At 38.7% G+C, this 17,503-nt stretch overlaps 1 protein-coding gene across 1 annotated transcript; it reads right to left on the reverse strand.

The window, feature by feature from the left end:
• Nucleotides 1-811: 811 nt before the first annotated feature.
• On the reverse strand, nt 812-9,458 carry Spic (Spi-C transcription factor). Its single transcript, XM_027925833.2, has 5 exons — nt 9,446-9,458; nt 8,329-8,422; nt 7,085-7,197; nt 4,590-4,698; nt 812-1,313 (listed from the first exon to the last, which is right to left on the reverse strand). The coding sequence occupies exons 1-5, from the start codon at nt 9,446-9,448 to the stop codon at nt 886-888; spliced, it is 747 nt and encodes a 248-aa protein (XP_027781634.2). The 5' UTR covers nt 9,449-9,458; the 3' UTR covers nt 812-885.
• Nucleotides 9,459-17,503: the final 8,045 nt, after the last annotated feature.

Here is a 17,503-nt window from a genome sequence, read left to right on the forward strand (position 1 = left end):
CAACCTCCAATCAGCATGAGACAGGGAAAATACCTGGGGATGCCAGATGACCCCCCAGTAGTTTATGGTGGTTGATAATGTGTTGGGAAACCATGTAGTTTAGCACGTACATCCTCATGGTTCAAACCAATCAGTTCAAATGAATCCCCCTCTTGCACTAACGAATCACCCCTACCCAACTTGTTCCCGCCAGTGAATGTGCTAATCAATGTTAAGAGTCACTGTTTGATTTTCCCGCGGAATGGAATGATTTGCTGTGTGATGTTGTGACCCCAAAACCTATAAAATCTCACTAAACAAAGGAACAGGAAGCTGGGGATGTGGCTCAAGCAGCTCACCTGGCATGCTCGGGGCTCTGGGTTCAATTCTCAGCACCACATAAAAATAAAATAAAGATGTTGTGTCCACCGAAAACTAAAAAATAAATATTAAAAAAAACACATCATCTCTCTGTCTTTTTAAAAAAAAAAAAAGACAGGGACTCCCTGGGACCCCTGCGTCGGGAACAGTTGTGAGTCCAGGCTCAACTCTTGTGTGATTACATCGGATTCGGCTCCTGGAGGTCAACTGGGGGTCCCACAAATCTGGCATTACAGAACATCCACTAAAATACTTCAAATCATCTCTAGATTACTTATAATACCAATATAAAACAAATGTTATCTAAATAGTTCTTACCGTATCATTTGGGAGAAAATAACAAGAAAATAAGCTCGTACATGTAAAGTACAGAAACATTCATTTTTTCAAATATTTTCCATCCGTGGTTGGTTGAGTCCATGGATGTGGAACCTGTGGGTATGGAGGACCAACTGCTTTCAGAGAAAAATCCTGAAGCTTCTAGGGTTTTCTGATGCCAGGCAATGGGGAAATGAGAGAGAATATTTAGCAATCAACGTAATTTAGCTCATGGTAATTGGTATAGGCATAGTTGTGATTGGCATTCCAGTTACTTAAACTGAGATATTCTTGATCAGGTTGAACAGGCTGTGACTGGAAAATTTCTTTACCCAAGAAATGAGGTGGAGAGAGTCTTTGGAGAACAGCCTCACTGAACTGGTAGGTAAGCTTTCTTCGGATTTTGGTGATTTCCCCAGTTCTTCCGTAATTCCTCAGGGCTCTGGCCATTTTCTGGTAAGTCATGGTCTTCCGATTGCCTTTTTTTTTCCCCCAAAGTTCAGCAAGTTTTTCTTTGTTTTTGGATACAAACTGAAAGATGCCTTTGGTTTTATCTACCCACTGAATACAGGAGGCCATCTCAGGATTGCACAGGGACTCATGAAGGTATTCAAACAGCCTGAGCTTCTTTCTGCCTGCAAGGGAGAGAAACAACATCAGAACCTCCTCAGAAGGATTTGTGGAGTAACAACAGCATTAAAAGCTGACTTGGCACTGGTTTTCCTCCTCCTACCCTCCTAGAAATGCATTTATGGCTTAATTTTGTAGAACTTAAAAGTCAAAGACCTATTTGGCCTACTGAGGTTGCAACTGGACCTTCTCTTGTGGTGGAACTTGTCCAAAGATTTGCACTGTCTTTTGCTGGAACAGGGAATCCCGGAGCCTCTTTACTTGGGAGCTCCATTTGTTATGTGGTCTTTCTTCTCAGTTACAACCTGACTTCTCATTTTATGTCATATCTTAAGCTTTCTAGAGAACAAAGCTGAGCGAAATGGAAAGCAAAGTTCAGTATTTTTAAAGAGATGTCTCAAGGGCCTTTTCTAGAAAGCATGACATTTTGAAGGAATCCTTATTCAAATGAATTAAAGGATGTAAATGCACTTCGTAACATGGAAAACAGGATGCAAATAAAAAGTGATATTAAGGGAATTATTCATAACAACTTAGGCCAGGATGCCAACTCTGGATTTAGTGGCACAATGACTTGAAAAATACAAATAGAGCCAGGTGCAGTGGTACATGCCTATAATCCCAGCAGCTCCAGAGGCTGAGGCAGGAGAATTGAAAATTCAAAGCCAGCCTAAGCAATAGTGAGACCCTGTCACAAAATAAAAAATAAAAAGGGCTGGGGATTTGGCTCAATGGTAGAGTACCCATGGGTTCCATCCCCAGTACAAAAACAAAAACAAAATACATACAGGAGTAGAAATGCAAATATATATATATATATATATATGTATGCCATTATTCAAGAGCAATGACAAAAGGGATTTTGATTTTTCTATTGCCATGAAATAAAATGGTACCAAAGTTTTGCACCTTTCGTGAAGGCAGCCATTTATATTTCAAAAGAACTTGGCAGGAAAATTTGAGAGAATTTCTATTTTTTTGTTTTCCAGCTGATAAGAATTCTTTGGCCTAATAGAAAACTCAGGAAAACAAAAGCCATAGCTTGTTTTGTGACTTATGAATTAGCCTGTAACTATAAGGCTCCCACAGATCCATCAGTTGTTGAAAAAAATCCATGAACAAATTCCATTTTTCCCTTGCGAACATAGAATACTTGATTCCCAAACTCCTTTAATCAGTCTCTGGGGAGTAAAATTCTTGCATCAGTCATCACTCATCCCAAAGCCACAAACCTTTTACAGAGATTATCATTTGCATTATATTATTTTGAATTGGTGAATTGAGAAATGCAAGGGACTTACCAAAAACACATCATGAATTAAAGTCACAGCACTAAGTAAAACTCTTCTGTCTCTTATCCAGTTATCTTGTTGGTCTTAAGAGATCATTATCTTCTAAAATTAGTTCTCAATTTTTGAAAAATGTATAAATTTTTATTCCTTAAGAAAGGGGGGTAGAAGCCAGGCATGGTGACACACACCTGTATTCCTAGTGACTCTGGACCCTGAGGAAGGAGGGTCGAAAGTTCAAAGCCAACCTCAGCAATTTAGGGAGATCCTAAGCAACTTAATGAGACCTTGTCTCAAAATAAAAAATAAAAAGGACTGGGGGTTTGGTTCAGTAGTTAAATGCTCCTGAGTCCAATCCCCAGTACAAAAATATTTTTTAAAATAAAAATGATCAAAAGTATGAACTGAAACTAAAAATTCTATTTGGTAGATTAAATACCAAATAGGTGAGCATGGTGAATTACTTTGGGTATAACCTGAGAAGAGAATGAATACTTATTCTTTACATACTTGTGAATAGTTCCAATTACAAAAATTTAAGAGTCATTATTACTTTTGAATTATGGAATTAAAATAATTAAAATGTATTTTACAGTATTTTTCTGTATCAATACATGCAGAATGCCTTCAAGCCTTTTAACAATTATATATGTTCTACTTTATGGGTCTACTAATTTTCCTTCTTAGAACAAAGACCCAAAATACTTTATATTTCATCACATTTCAAATGTGTCCCTATTTCAAATGGAAGACTAAAATCTAAAAACAGAAAACGGTAGGTGATGTATTCCCTAAGGGCACAACTCCACGACACAAAAAATAGTGGTTTCACTCCCTAGTGTTTGATTTTGTTTAATTTTATATGTAATTCCTTGCTGGATTAGAGTATTAATGTATATTTAGAATTTTACGATTCTAGGGTATAGTATACTACTGTACAATTTTAAAAATATGTATTCTTTCAACATTTTTTTAGTTGTTGATGGATCTTTATTTTATTCACTTGTTTGTATGTGGTGCTGAGAATTGAACCCAGTGCCTCACACTTGCTAGGCAAGCACTCTACTACTGAGCCACAATCCCAGTCCAAAATATGTATTCTTTTAAGCTAAGCATGGTGGTACATACCTGTAATCTCAAAATTCAGGAGGCTTAGGCAGGAAGATCATGAGTTCAAAACTAGCCTCAGCAATTTAGTGAGGCCCTAAATAACTTAATGAGACTGTCTCAATATAAAATATTTTTAAAAGGGCGTTAAGTGGTTAAGTGCCTCTGGGTTAAATCCCTGGTACAGACAAAAACAACAACGACAACAAAACCCAGGCAATTTAGCTGGACCCTATCTCAAAATTAAATTTAAAAAGGATATATGTTAGTGTTAGTGCACTTTCCTAGCATGTGTGAGGCCCTGGGTTCAATCCTTTGTATGTTCATTTAAAACAGTGTACAATTTTGGCCGGGCGTGGTGGTGCATGCCTGTAATCCCAGCAACTCAGGAGGCTGAGGCAGGAGGATCACAAATTCAAGGCCAGCCTCAGCAATTTAGTGAGGTCCCAAGCAATTTTGTGAGACCCTGTCTCCAAATAAAAGGGCTAGGGATGTGGTTCAGTGGTTAAGTGCTCCTGGGCTCAATCCCTGTTATCAACCAATCAATCAGTAATATAATGTATAATTTTAAAAATTGCATGTGCACAGTGACATACACCTATAATCCCAGCAACTCGGGAGAGTTAAATCATCACTATTGTAATGAGAGAATTTTTCCTTTTATTTTTTTATGACATGAAGTTTCCTTATGTTGCCCAGGCTGGTTTCAAACTTCTGGACTCAATCCATCCTCCCACCTCAATTTTCCAAGTACAGAGTGTACAGGCTGGCTATAAGGGAATATTTTGTAAATACAATTTCAAACACAGATACAGAAATCTCTTTAAACCTGTTATGAGGATGACGTGGTTACTGTGCCTATGGAAGGTGTGGTTATCAATTTACCTTTCACTCCCTTTTGCTGGAAGACAACAGGTTCTGCCAACTGATTTCCAGTTATATTCTGCAGAGGTTGATGAATATTACCTTCATGATAGAAGTCTGCAGCACTGTTCTGTGTAAATAATACACAGAATGTTAGTGGGAAGTTCTCCTGTGGCCCCCAATTGGTGGCTAACATCAAAAGCTAAGAGCAAAAAGAATGCTAAGAATCTCCCAAATTCTAAAAGCTGCTGTCCCTAATGGCAGCCAGATAGCGCCCACTAAAGAATAACATCAAACCAATATAAAGAGAGGACCAAGAGATGGAGCTTAGTCTTTGGCTTCACCAGGAGAGTTCCATGTCCTCTCTCCCTGTGAGAAAGAGAGGGGATTGTTTCATTCCTTCCCTCTCAGGATGCCCAATGAGAAAGATCAAAAATAATAAGGGCTGGGGCTGGGGCTCAGTGGCAGAGCGCTTGCCTAACATGTGTGAGGCACTGGGTTCGATCCTCAGTTCCACATATAAATAAAGAAATAAAATAAAGGTATTGTGTCCATCTACAACTAAAAAAATTTTAAAAATGTTTTAAATATAAAAAGTTAAGATGGTTAAATATTAAAAAGGAAGATGGTTGAGGATTGAACCCAATCCTGCTTCACCACTGAGCCACATCTCCAGCCCTTTAATTTGTTGTTGTTGTTGCTGTTGTTTTGAGACAGGGTCTCACTAAGTTGCTGAGACTGACCTCTAACTTGTAATTCTCCTGTCTCAGCCTTCAGAGTTGCTGAGATTATAGATGCGTGCCACCACACCTGGCAGGAAGATGTTGGCTGCCCATCTGGGCAACAGGAGGATAAAGATGGCAGCCGAGGGAAGGGGGATTCAAGAGAAGAGACAGGAGGAAGTAGCCCAAGCTCCCATTTTACCAAACCCCACACAAGAGGCTGCTCAGGAGACAAGGTGTCCCTAACCACTGGTGGCTGTTCAGCGTATGCTAGGGGTTTGGAGTTGAGCTGGAAGCAGGATGGCCAGATTTAGTAAGTAAAAATATTGGGCATTCTACATTTTGGCTGGCAACCTTAAGTGGAAATAGAAAAGGTTAAATTAGCAAAGGTTAAATGTCCTATGGAAATGTCCTACAGAGCAATTTATAGGGACAGAAAAGGGATGTTGGACATACCATAGTTGAAGGTAATGATTGAAGAAAAAAAAAAAGATTTTACCTTTAGACCCCACCTTTATTAAGACTGCTGGATAAAACAGCTGCATGAAGAAAACAATGGAAGAGAATAGCAGGACATGCTACATACACTCATGATTCTGGCCACTCAGGAGTCTGAGGCCAGAGAATTGCAAGTAGGAGGCCAGTCTGGAAAACTTAGGAAGAACCTGTCTCAAAATTTAATTTTTTTTTTTTAAAGAACTGGGAATGTAGCTCAGTGGTAGAGTACCTTGGATTCAATCCCTAGTGACACACACAAATACCACAAAAAAAAAAATAATAAGTACCACAAATGGAAAGATACTGGGGACATCTCCCTTTGGGGGGGGCGGGTTACTAAAATATAATTGAATTGGTCCAATACATGTAGCTAGCTCAAGAAAGCAAACAGAGCAAGAGCAAGTTCATACAAGATTGTAGGAAAAGCCAGAAGGAGAACGTTGAGCCCAGCGTGGTGGCGTATCGCATGCCTGTAATCATAGCAGCTGAGTTCAAGACCAGCCTCATCAATTTTGTGAAGCCCTAAGCGGTTTATCAAGACCCTGTCTCAACATAAAAAAGAAAAAGAAGCCTAGGCACGGTCGTGCACGCCTGTAATCTCTGCTGCTCAAGAGTTTGAAGCAAGAGGATCACCAGTTTGAGGCCAGCCTCAGCAATTAGCAAGGCCTGAGCAACTCAGGGAGACTCTGTCTCCAAATAAAACATTTTAAAAAGGGCTGGTGATGTGGCTCAGTGATAAAGCACCCTTGCATTCAATTCCCAGTATCCACAAAAAAAAAAAAAAGAAAAGAAAAAAAAAAAGAAGAGGAAGTTTGGGTCTTGGTCCTGTCTTTTAAAGGAACCAGATGTCTTTGCAATTCTCCAGATGGATGAAGGAGAATCAGTGATATGAGAACTCTAAAAACACCTCCTCTTTACAGAAGTCCATTCGAACTAAGTAAAGAGTAATGACAAAGAGTAGCTTCCTTCTTAACAGCATTGGGGCTGATCCTCCACGTTGACTGTCAAGTTCAGATCACAACTGATGGCCCTTAGTATTTTCATCTCTGTTATGGTTTGGATATGTGTCTCCTAAAAGCTCATGTGTGAGACAATGCAGAAAGGTTTTAGAGGTGAAATGATTGGTTTATGATAACTTAACCTAATCAGTGCGTTACTCTCCTGATTAGAATCACTTGGGTAGGGCTAGAGAAAGTATGTCTTCGAGGGCGTGCCTTTGGGGGTTTCTATATAGTGAGCTGAACTTAATCCTCTCTCTGCTTCTTGGTAATGTGATCACTTGATAAAGATACTCACTATCACAGTTCTCCAATTATAGATGGGTTCCTCTGTAGGACACACTCCATAGTAGCTGGAATTTCCTCTGATGTGAGGACAATGGTTAACGAAAGTCAGGTAATTTTTGTAATCTAAGTTAAAAATAGAAACAGAAAGTCAAAATTTACATATATATTTATATTTATGTATATGTAGATATAGGCAAAGCATACACATGTGCTTACATATTCAATTACTGTCTCCTGTTTTCTTACCACTTTGTACTTTCCCTATGGTGTTTATTCCATTATGCAAGAATTATATTTTCTAACACAATCCATTTCCCTTTTTAGAGCAATGTTCCATGTAGCCTGAGACACCATAATTTCTTTTATCTTGGAAATCTCTTGAAATACCCTGGATAAACCCAACAAGCAACCTATCTGCATCTTATTTAGACTAGATAGTCTGTAGAAAATGTCGGGGGGGGGGGGGATACATCTTTTTCCAAATAGACTATCTGTTGGGTGGGTGAAAGGTGTGTAAGATAAATTAGAACAATTAAAAAGTCTTTCCTGAGTAATTAAAATGTCAATTAGACAAATAAGTCCCAACTAGACATTCTTTTTTGTGTATTTTTGCAGTGTTCTACCACTGAGCTACATCCTAAGTTTCTTTAAATTTTTTAAAGTTTGAGCCTGGCACAGTGGTGCATGCCTGTCATCTTAGTGACTAGGAAGGCTAAGGCAGGAGGATTGCCTCAGAACTGGAGATGTAGCTCAGTGGCTCAGAGGCCCCCATCTGGCCTCCTCAGTAAAAGAAATTATAATACACCAGTCATTCTTAAAAATAAATCATTTTATGTATTTGTATTCTTATGTGAATGTCATTCTCTTCATTTTTGTATGAGACTTGAAATTTAGTTAGCCTAAATAACCCTGTATATGTTTTGCATTCATTAAAATTAATCCTAGGTGCTTTAGATGAAAATTGTGTTCCCCGGTTGTGGGCACAGTTCAGTAGTAGAGCACTTTCCCAGTTTGTGGGAGGCCCTGGGTTTGATCTTTAGCAGTGCAAAATCATTATTGTCGTCATCAACATTTCCGGGCTGTTTTTGTGATGCTGTAGCTCATATTCAAGGCCTCGTATATGCTAGGTAAGTGCTCTACCACTGACGTACCCCCTAACCCTGAGCCCCTGATCATTATTCTTATTCTTACATATGTATGTGACCAACCAGCCACGTGACCTACCAGCTGAAGAGAGTAAGTACTTATCTTTACCTGGGGAGTGTTGAAGATCTCCCGTTGAATGATGCCTTAGTACTTCGATAGCGTCTTCAAAGGCTTGACCTAGCTTGTCTTGTTCAACAGAAGTCTGTTGGAAGGATGGCAGAATGTTGGAGTTGAAATTACCCATGAAGTTAATTTTCCTGATACAAAATAGTATTTTCAGCCTCTACATTATTGATATTTGGACTTGGCTGTCTTTGTTGTGGGGGGCCTGTCCTGTGCAGAGGATGTTTAGAAGCATGTGTCCCTCTCTATGCACTGGATGCCAGTGGCAATCAAAACCATCTCAGTCACATGTGGTGGTGAAAACCTGCAATCTCAGTGACTCGGAGCAGGATGATCGCAGGTTTCAGGCCAGCCTCAGCAATTCAGCAAGACCCTAAGGAATTTAGCAAAACCCTCTATCAAAAAAATAAAGGGCCGAGTGCAGTGACTCATGCCTGTAATCCCAGCAGCTCGGGAGGCTAAGGCTGGAGGATCATGAGTTCAAAGCCAACCTCAGCTAGTCAGTGAGGCCCTAAGCAACTCAGTGAGACCCTGTTCCTAAATAAAATACAAAAAAGGGCTGGGGATATGGCTCAGTGGTTAAGCGCCTATAGGTTCAATCCCTGGTACCTAATAATAATAATAATAATAATAATAATAATAATAAAATAAATAAATAAAAGGGTTGGGTATACAAGATCAGTGGTAGAACATCCCTGATTCAATCCTCAGTAAAAACAAAAACACTGTCTTTTATCTCCAAATGTGCCCTTGAGGACAAAGTCAATACCAGGTGAGAGCTACTTCTCTAAAGTATAGTATTTAGAGAAAAGTATTAATCCTAGAATATAATATTTAGCATTCTTATAAAAATTTAACAAGGAATCAGACTTGAGGAAGCTGATTTAGGAAAAGAGGTCAACAAAATAAAATTTAGAAAGAAAGGAAAGAATAAAGGCAAAAAAAGAGGTCAAGAAAACATATTTAGTGGAACAGAATCGTGAATCATTACTTGAAAATCATGTTAATTTCTAAAGTATGTCTCCAAGACTTCAAATTGCTTAATTTGATCCAAATATTTTGTTTTTAAAATGGAGAATAAAGATTTAAAATGTCAACTTACCATGGCTTCATTAATTAAGTGGCAATTCTGAAAAAAGTTAAATATTAAAAATTAAGCATTTATAATTTGATTCTGAATTTAAAAATCTTATTTAAAAATATTTTCTGAAAATGTCATATAAACCAAAATACCATCTGCATTTTCTTTGAGAATTTCCTACAAATATTTCTATTACTCTTCTATCATTACAACTTTTTTTTTAATATTTATTTTTTAGTTTTCGGCGGACACAACATCTTTATTTGTATGTGGTGCTGAGGATCGAACCCAGGCCGTACGCATGCCAGGCGAGCGCGCTACCGCTTGAGCCACATCCCCAGCCCTCTTTACAACTTTTAAAATATGAAAATAGCTGAAGGCTGAGGCAGGAGGATTGTGAGTTCAAAGCAAGCCTCAGCAAAAGCAAGGTGCTAAGCATCTCAGTGAGACCCTGTCTCTAAATAAAATACAAAATAGGGCTGGGGATGTAGTTCAGTGGTCAAGTGCCCCTGAGTTCAATCCCTGATACCAAAAAAAAAAAAAAAAAAGAGTTAATAGCTCAGTAGTAGAGTGCTTGCCTAGCACATTTGAGGCCTTGGGTTCCCTCTTGCAGGAGGGAAAATAAATAAAGGTATTGTGTCCATGAACAACTAAAAAAAAAAAAAACTTAAAAAAAAAATTCAACGTTAAAAAAATAAAGGCTAATTTTCCACACTGTTTCACTGATAATATAGAAATAACTCAGGGATATAGTTTAGGAATTTCAAGTACTTCAAAATCTTTTTAAACATTTTGAGTATTTAAAAGTTTTAACAATCGAAATCCTATTTCTTAGCATAGCCCTCCTTTATGATAGTGGACTTTTAAAAACCCTTTTTGCCTTCTGAGAATCTCACAAGACTTCTCTTTTTTTCATGACAAATGGATTTACATTACAAATAAAATTTAACCAATGCAGCCAATTCACAGAATCTCTTGAATCCTAGGTTATTTTACATTATCTATTGCCTTATTTCTTTAAATGAATTAGGTTTTGCTTTCAATAGACAATTATCACACCAACCAATGCTTAAAATGCTTTTTTAACTCAACTTTCTACAGAATGGCACAAACCAACCCACCTAAGAAACATAATAAATATAGTGGGCCCAATACTGCCTATCATTTCAGTGAACAAATCCAGCAACTGTTCATACAAGTTCCTACATTTATCCTGCAAATACAATGAACTTACTCTTTCATATTAAATACTAATACAACAAGACATTGTAAATTAGGAGATGTAATCTATTGTCAATATTACACATATCCAAATATACAATCTGTCAAACAATAACATTCTATTCAATTGGCTGGGGATGTAGTTCAGGGATAGAGTGCTTGCCTAACATGTGTGAAGCCCTGGGTTCTATCCTTAGAACCACAAAAATCAAATCAAATTCAATTTAGCTTTTTAAAATCACTGTCTCAAGTCAGTTAAAAGAAGTTAGAAAAAAATCCATAAATCACTGCTTGAACTATGATCTTTAATGAATATTATCAGTAGTGGATAATTTTTAAAAGCTGCATCAGTGACTTTCAGTTAATAATTCCTTGACTCATAAGCACTGAAGCACTGAATGTTGTGTTTTGAATTATATAATTAAATAAACCTGCTGTCTTACACTAAAATACTCCAGAAAATTATCACAACTCTTAAAAGTAACAAACCCAAAGGTAAGGGGAAAAAACCTTGAAAACATTATTGACCGCTTCAGTGACTTAATATATCTTGCAACTTAATAGGAGGACAATAGGACAAAAGCCTGAGAAACACTCATTCACCCAAAGGAGAAAACTGAACAGTTCTTACAAGGTATCTTGAAAAACACAAGCTGAGTACTTACCAGGAAGACGCTTCAACCCTTTATAAAGATGTGCCATTAATATCACAATTGTCAAGACATCACTATCAAGAACACACTGGCGAGTTGCATTAAATAGCTGTTTTTAAGGAAGTGCTACAAAAGGGGATTTTTTTTAAAAGACACAGTGCCTTCATAATTTCTATTTTATGCTATGTCTAGTAGACAGAAACCAGGGGCTATTATTTTGAAGAGGCACATAACAGTTTGCATCTTCTCGGCCAAAAGCAATACAACCAACCATAAACAAGTCCACCAGAACCCTATGCAATTCTGTGACCTGCATAGGGGAAGTTGATTGCCGGAGGCCCAATCAGATACCTTTGACCAATACATCTCTTGTCTATCTTTCTTCTTTTTCTCACCTTTTAAAATTTCTTTCTTTCTTTTTTTTTTTTTTTTTCTTTTTTTGTATCAGGGTGAACCCAGGGGCAGTTAACCACTGAACCACATCCCCAGCCCTTTTTATCTTTTATTCTGAGATGGGGTCTTCATAAATTGCTGAAGGCCTCACTAAATTGTTGAGGCTGGCTTCCAACTCGAGATTCTGCCTCAGTCTCTCAGTCACTGGGGTTACAGGCATGTACCACCAGGCCCGGATAAATTTATCTTCTCTTCCATTTCTAGACTCTATACTATCTTTCCTTCCTGAACTGTGAAAGCTGGCACTCTGGCCTCCCCCAATCGATCTGCTTCTCTCTAAACCAGGTTGCACACACCTACGGGCACCGATAGCCTGACTTAAGGGTTTAGAGCTATACCCCTGGTGTTCTAGGCCCTTCAGTGTTAGCCTTATTTCCCACTTTTCATTTAAGAGGAAGAAACAGAGCGGTGCATAGGGATGCAGGCTTGTAATCCCAGCTAAATTCAGTTATCTTAGTCTTAAATTTTGTTGTTTTTTTTTTTTTTTGGAGGGAGAGTAGGGGTTAGTATCAAGGATTGAATTCAGGGGCACTCAACCACTGAGCTACAATTTTGTAATTTATTAGAGACAGGATCTCATTGAGTTGCTCAGCGCCTCACCATTGCTGAGGCTGGTTTTGAACTTGCTATCCTCCTGCCTTAGTCTCCTGAACCTCTGGAATTATTGATGTGCGCCACCGCACCCAGCTGGGCTCTTAGTCTGAAGTTTTACTTGGGGTGGCTCCTGTGGCTCTGATAGAAAATTAAGGGGTGTTCCTTCCACTTCATCCCCAGTACCCCAGTACCCCAATGCCCATTTTACGTTACCTGTGTAGCATCTAGTTGCACAAGGTGAAAGTCACCTTCTTCTCTTCTGAAACCAAGCAGGCAGCACTCTCACCTAAATGGCAATTGGCCATTTAAATAGCCGTCAACATTTAGCCAGGGGGGGAACCGCCCAAGAGTTTTTGGTAAACCTTGTGGGCGGGGAGAAAGAGAGGTGGGTGTGTGATTTCAAAGCGGCCAGTGATTTTTGTGCTTTGTGTTGTTTCAATTAGAGCTCAACTCTGATATGAGACTGTTGTTCTAGGTCAATTATTTTTTTGAGCCAATTTGTTATGCAAATATAAACCCAAAGCCCCTCTTCTGAAGTGCAAATATTATAGCAACAAATATAAAACTCCAATGGCTAAGGTTGTATTTTTTTTTCAGTCTGTACCAGTTTTGGTGTCTACACCCTTTTTATTTCATTTGATTCATCATTCAATAATGATAGATCTCCAAGCACTCTATTCTGCTAGGCATTGTCCTGCGTCCAGGAGCCATAACCTAAATAAATTCTAGTGATAAGAAATGACTCCAGGAGCTGGAGTTGTGGCTCAGTGGCAGAATGCTCACCTAGCATGCATGAGGCACTTGGTTCGATCCTCAGCACCACATAAAAATAAAGATGTTGTGTCCACCTAAAACTAAAAATAAATCAATATATATATATTTAAAAAAATAAGCACACTATCCATGCGTGGTAACACAAGCCTGTAATCCGGTAATCACAAGCCTGTAATCCGGTAAACACACGCCTGTAATCCTAGCAGCTCCAGATTCTAAGACAGGAGGATCTCAAGTTCAAGGCCAGCCTCAGCATTCTAGAGAGGATTTAAGCACCTTAATATGATCCTATCTCCAAATAAAATGCAAAAAGCAGAATAGGGAGACTAAATTCAAGCTCTTATTATTCCTTGCCATTTCTGTTTAAGTAACTCAGTTGGGTAGGGGATTGAAGAACTCTGTCTTAATCTTGGCAAGATATCTGAAAGCCTAATAAGCAAATAATGATTGTTTGCAGACTTGGAAGAAAATGCCTCATGTTGGGCTGGGGATATAGCTCAGTTGGTAGAGGGCTTGCCTAGCATCATAAGGCCCTGGGTTCAATCTCCAGCACCACCACCAAAAAAAAAAAAAAAGAAAGAAAGAAAAAGAAAAAGAAAGAAATGCCTCATGTTAGCATAAGAGAATGCAGAAAATCCACAGAATATGAAACAAATAACCAAACCACCTCATTAATTATTACTCATGGGCTGGGGTTGTGGCTCAGTGGTAGAGTGCTCGCCTAGCATGCTTGAGGCACTGAGTTCAATCCTCAGTACCACATAAATGTAAAATAAAGATAGTGTGTCCACTTAAAACTAAAAAATAAATATTAAAAAATTACTTATAAAAAATTATACTTTGAAATTTTTTTTTTTTTAATATTTATTTATTTATTTTTTGGTGGACACAACATCTTTGTTTTTTTTTGTATGTGGTGCTGAGGATCGAACCCGGGCCGCACGCATGCCAGGCGAGCGCGCTACCACTTGAGCCACATCCCCAGCCCCTATACTTTGAAATTTATTGACACTTTTATTTTTGTAGTCCAACATGGAATCTATCTTGAATGGATATTCTCTTTGCATTAGAAAACATGTGTACTTTGCAGCTGTTTTGTGTATTTTCTGATAACTATAAATTTAGATCCATTTGGTCATTAATATTACTCAAATCCTTCATGTCTTTATTGATTTGTTTTGTTTCCTGCTGGGATTTAACCGAGGAGTGCTCTACCACTGAACTATATCCTCAGTTCTTTTTTATATTTTGTTTTGAGACTGGGTCTTGCTAAATTGCTGAGGCTAACCTGGAACCTGGGATCCTCCTGTCTAAGCTTCCTGAGTTACTGGGATTACAGGTGTACACCACCCCATGGGGCTTCTTACCAATTTTGTATGTATATACAAGTTCTGTCAATTTCTGAAAGGCTAATCTCTAACTGTAATAGTGGAATTTTTCTATTTTCTTCTTTAGTTCTGACCATTTTTTTTTTGTTTTCATGTTTTTTTAAACTCTTTTATTAGATGCATACTAAGAACTGTTATCTTTAATTAATGAATTGAGACTTTTGTCATAAAAATTCTCTTTTCAATAATCCTCCCTATTTGGAAACTTTCTTATCCTTGGTGTTTACATGATATATATTATTATTTAAATGGTATTTGAGATTGAATCTAGGGTGTCACACATACTAGACTAGTGCTCTACTACTGAGGTACATCCCTACCTCTTTTGGGGGGAGGATAGAGATTGAACCCAGGGATCCTCTACTACTGAGCTACATCCACAGCCCTTTATTATTTATTTGTTTATGGGTATTAGAATTCAAACTCAGGGGCACTTGACCACTGAGCCACCTCCCCAGCCTGATTTTGTATTTTATTTAGAGACAGGGTCTCACGGAGTTGCTTAGAACCTCACTTTTGCTGAGTCTATCTTTGAACTCACAATCCTCCTGTCTCAGCCTCCTGAGCTGCTGGGGTTACAGGCGTGTGCTATGAAGTCCAGCTGCATCACATATGTTTTTACTTTTGATCAGTACAACTTTTCTGTGTCTACACACACACACATACACACACACACACACTTACTTTTTGGGTGCTGGGGATTAAACTATGCACATAATAGATAAGTGCTCCACCATTGAGCTACATCCTCTGTCCCCACCCTCTGCATCCCTATAGCTGATCACAGTCTATTAGAGTTACTATTATAACCACTTCTTATACAACATAAGAACTTTCTTGTAGAATAATTTCATTTATGACCTCTCATCTTTGTGTTATTCTCACCATGTATTTACTTCTATATATGTTATCAGTTATTTAAACTCACAACAATGCTGTGAGGTGGTATTTTCATCCCTGAGTTCTAATTGTGGCTACATACCTCCTGTGCAAACTCGAATAAATAAGAATAAATAATAAGTAATCTCTGTTTCCTCTTCATAAAATGTGGATAAAGATTTTACTTACCTACTGGGTTACTATGAAACTTATCTGAGTAAACCCACGTGATATGCTTGGGACACTCCTGACTTAACAAATGCTTGACAAGGTTAAGTCTTACCTTATATTTACTCCCATTTCACTGATAGGAAAACAGAGACTCAGGAAAATGAAGTAACAGTACCCAATGTCACAAATATAGTAAGTGGTAGTGGTGGAGGATTTTCAAACCAGTTCTACCTGTCTCTAGTCAAGGGCTTTGAATCATTTAACCTGACTTTGCCTCCTTATCTATGGACTCAGAAGGAAAACAAGAATCTGATAACAATGGCCTTGCAAACCTAGTGATTCACTCCTGTAATCCCAGAGACTCAGAAGGTCGAGACAGGAGGATAACAAGTTAAGTCAGCCTTAGCAACTAGTGAGGCCTAGTGCAATTTAGCGAGTTCCTATAGTGAAAATAAATAAATAAATAAATAAAGGGTTGGGGAGCCGGGAATGGTGGTGCACGCCTGTAATCTCAGCAGCTCGGGAGGCTGACACAGGAGAATCGCGAGTTCAAAACCAGCCTTAGCAAAGGTGAGGCGCTAAGCAACTCAGTGAGACCCTGACTCTAAATAAAATATAAAAAAGAACTGGGGATGTGGCTCAGTGGTCAAGTACCCCTGAGTTTAATCCACAGTACCAAAAAAAAGGGTGGGGGGCTGGGGATGTGGCTTGATGATAAATGCCCCTGGGTTCAAGCCCCAGTACCAAAATAAACAAACAATGTGAAAATAATAGTCTTGGGTCACGTACAACCTGGGGCTTGCACCCTGGCTGAGAGTGGCAGAGCGAGGACTCAAACCCAGGTCTTCCCTCTCCATGGCTGGTGCCGTTTTCCCCCAAACCAGGTTGCACCTCCCCAGCCCTATTTTGTATTTTATTTAGAGACAGGGTCTCACTGAGTTGCTTCGTGCTTTCCTTTTGCTGAGGCTGGCTTTGAACTCGAGGTCCTCCTGCCTCAGCCTCCCTAGCCCCTAGAATTACAGGCGTACACCACAGTGCCTGGCAAGAGTGGTGATTTGTTATTCCTGTGTTTTGAACCACGGCTGATCGTGTGCTCTCTTGTCCTGAAAAAGACTCTAATGACCTAGGGGGATCTGATTGCACTCCAGTCATGGAGAAATGAGCTAGACCTCAGCCACATTCACTATCCATCTTTATCCTAAATCTAAAAAGGACAAGTATGTTTTTCCACTTTCAGTCATTGTGGATTCAGAAGTTTCTAAACCTAAACCATTTATAGGACTGGGAAGGGGAAGAGGAAAATGACTATTCTCTCCTTCTCTTAATGGATTCATAATTTCTATTTTCACTTTCTAATTTACTAAGAAGATAGGTTGCAATTGGTTAGAATTTTTTTTTTTTTCCCAGCAATGTGTGAGTGGCAACTTGAAAAAAAAAATGTTGTAAAGAAACAACATCCCATTCTTACAAAAAAGTAGCTGGTTAACTGGAGGTAGAGAAGAAAACTTGTATGAGTCCTTTGAATTCAAAGAAATTTATGAAATTGGTAGATTCATGGGACCCCAACTGTCAGCTATGTGCCTTCCACTGGCTGAGATTTTCTGCTTCCAGCTGGCATCCATTATGAAAGACAAAGTGTCTTTGTATGTAACTGGTTTTGGATGTTGTGTTTAAGCAACTAGCAATGAAATATAGTTTTTTAAAAATCCGTAGAACATAGGAGGCTGAGGCAGGAGGGTCACACATTCAAGGCCAAACTTGGCAATTGGCGAGGCCCTAGGCAATTAAGCAAGGCCTTGTCCAAAGATAAAAAGGGCTTGGGGTTCTAACTCAGTGGTAAAGTGCCCCTGGGTTCAATCCCCAGTACTAAATTAATTAATTAAAATCTGTAGAGTGCTTTTGGTAAGTTTAGAAAAGACAAAGTTGCCTAGTGTGTTGGTGCATGC

The sequence above is a fragment of the Marmota flaviventris genome, chromosome 3, assembly GCF_047511675.1.
Source record: "Marmota flaviventris isolate mMarFla1 chromosome 3, mMarFla1.hap1, whole genome shotgun sequence".
NCBI classification, from domain to species: domain Eukaryota; kingdom Metazoa; phylum Chordata; class Mammalia; order Rodentia; family Sciuridae; genus Marmota; species Marmota flaviventris.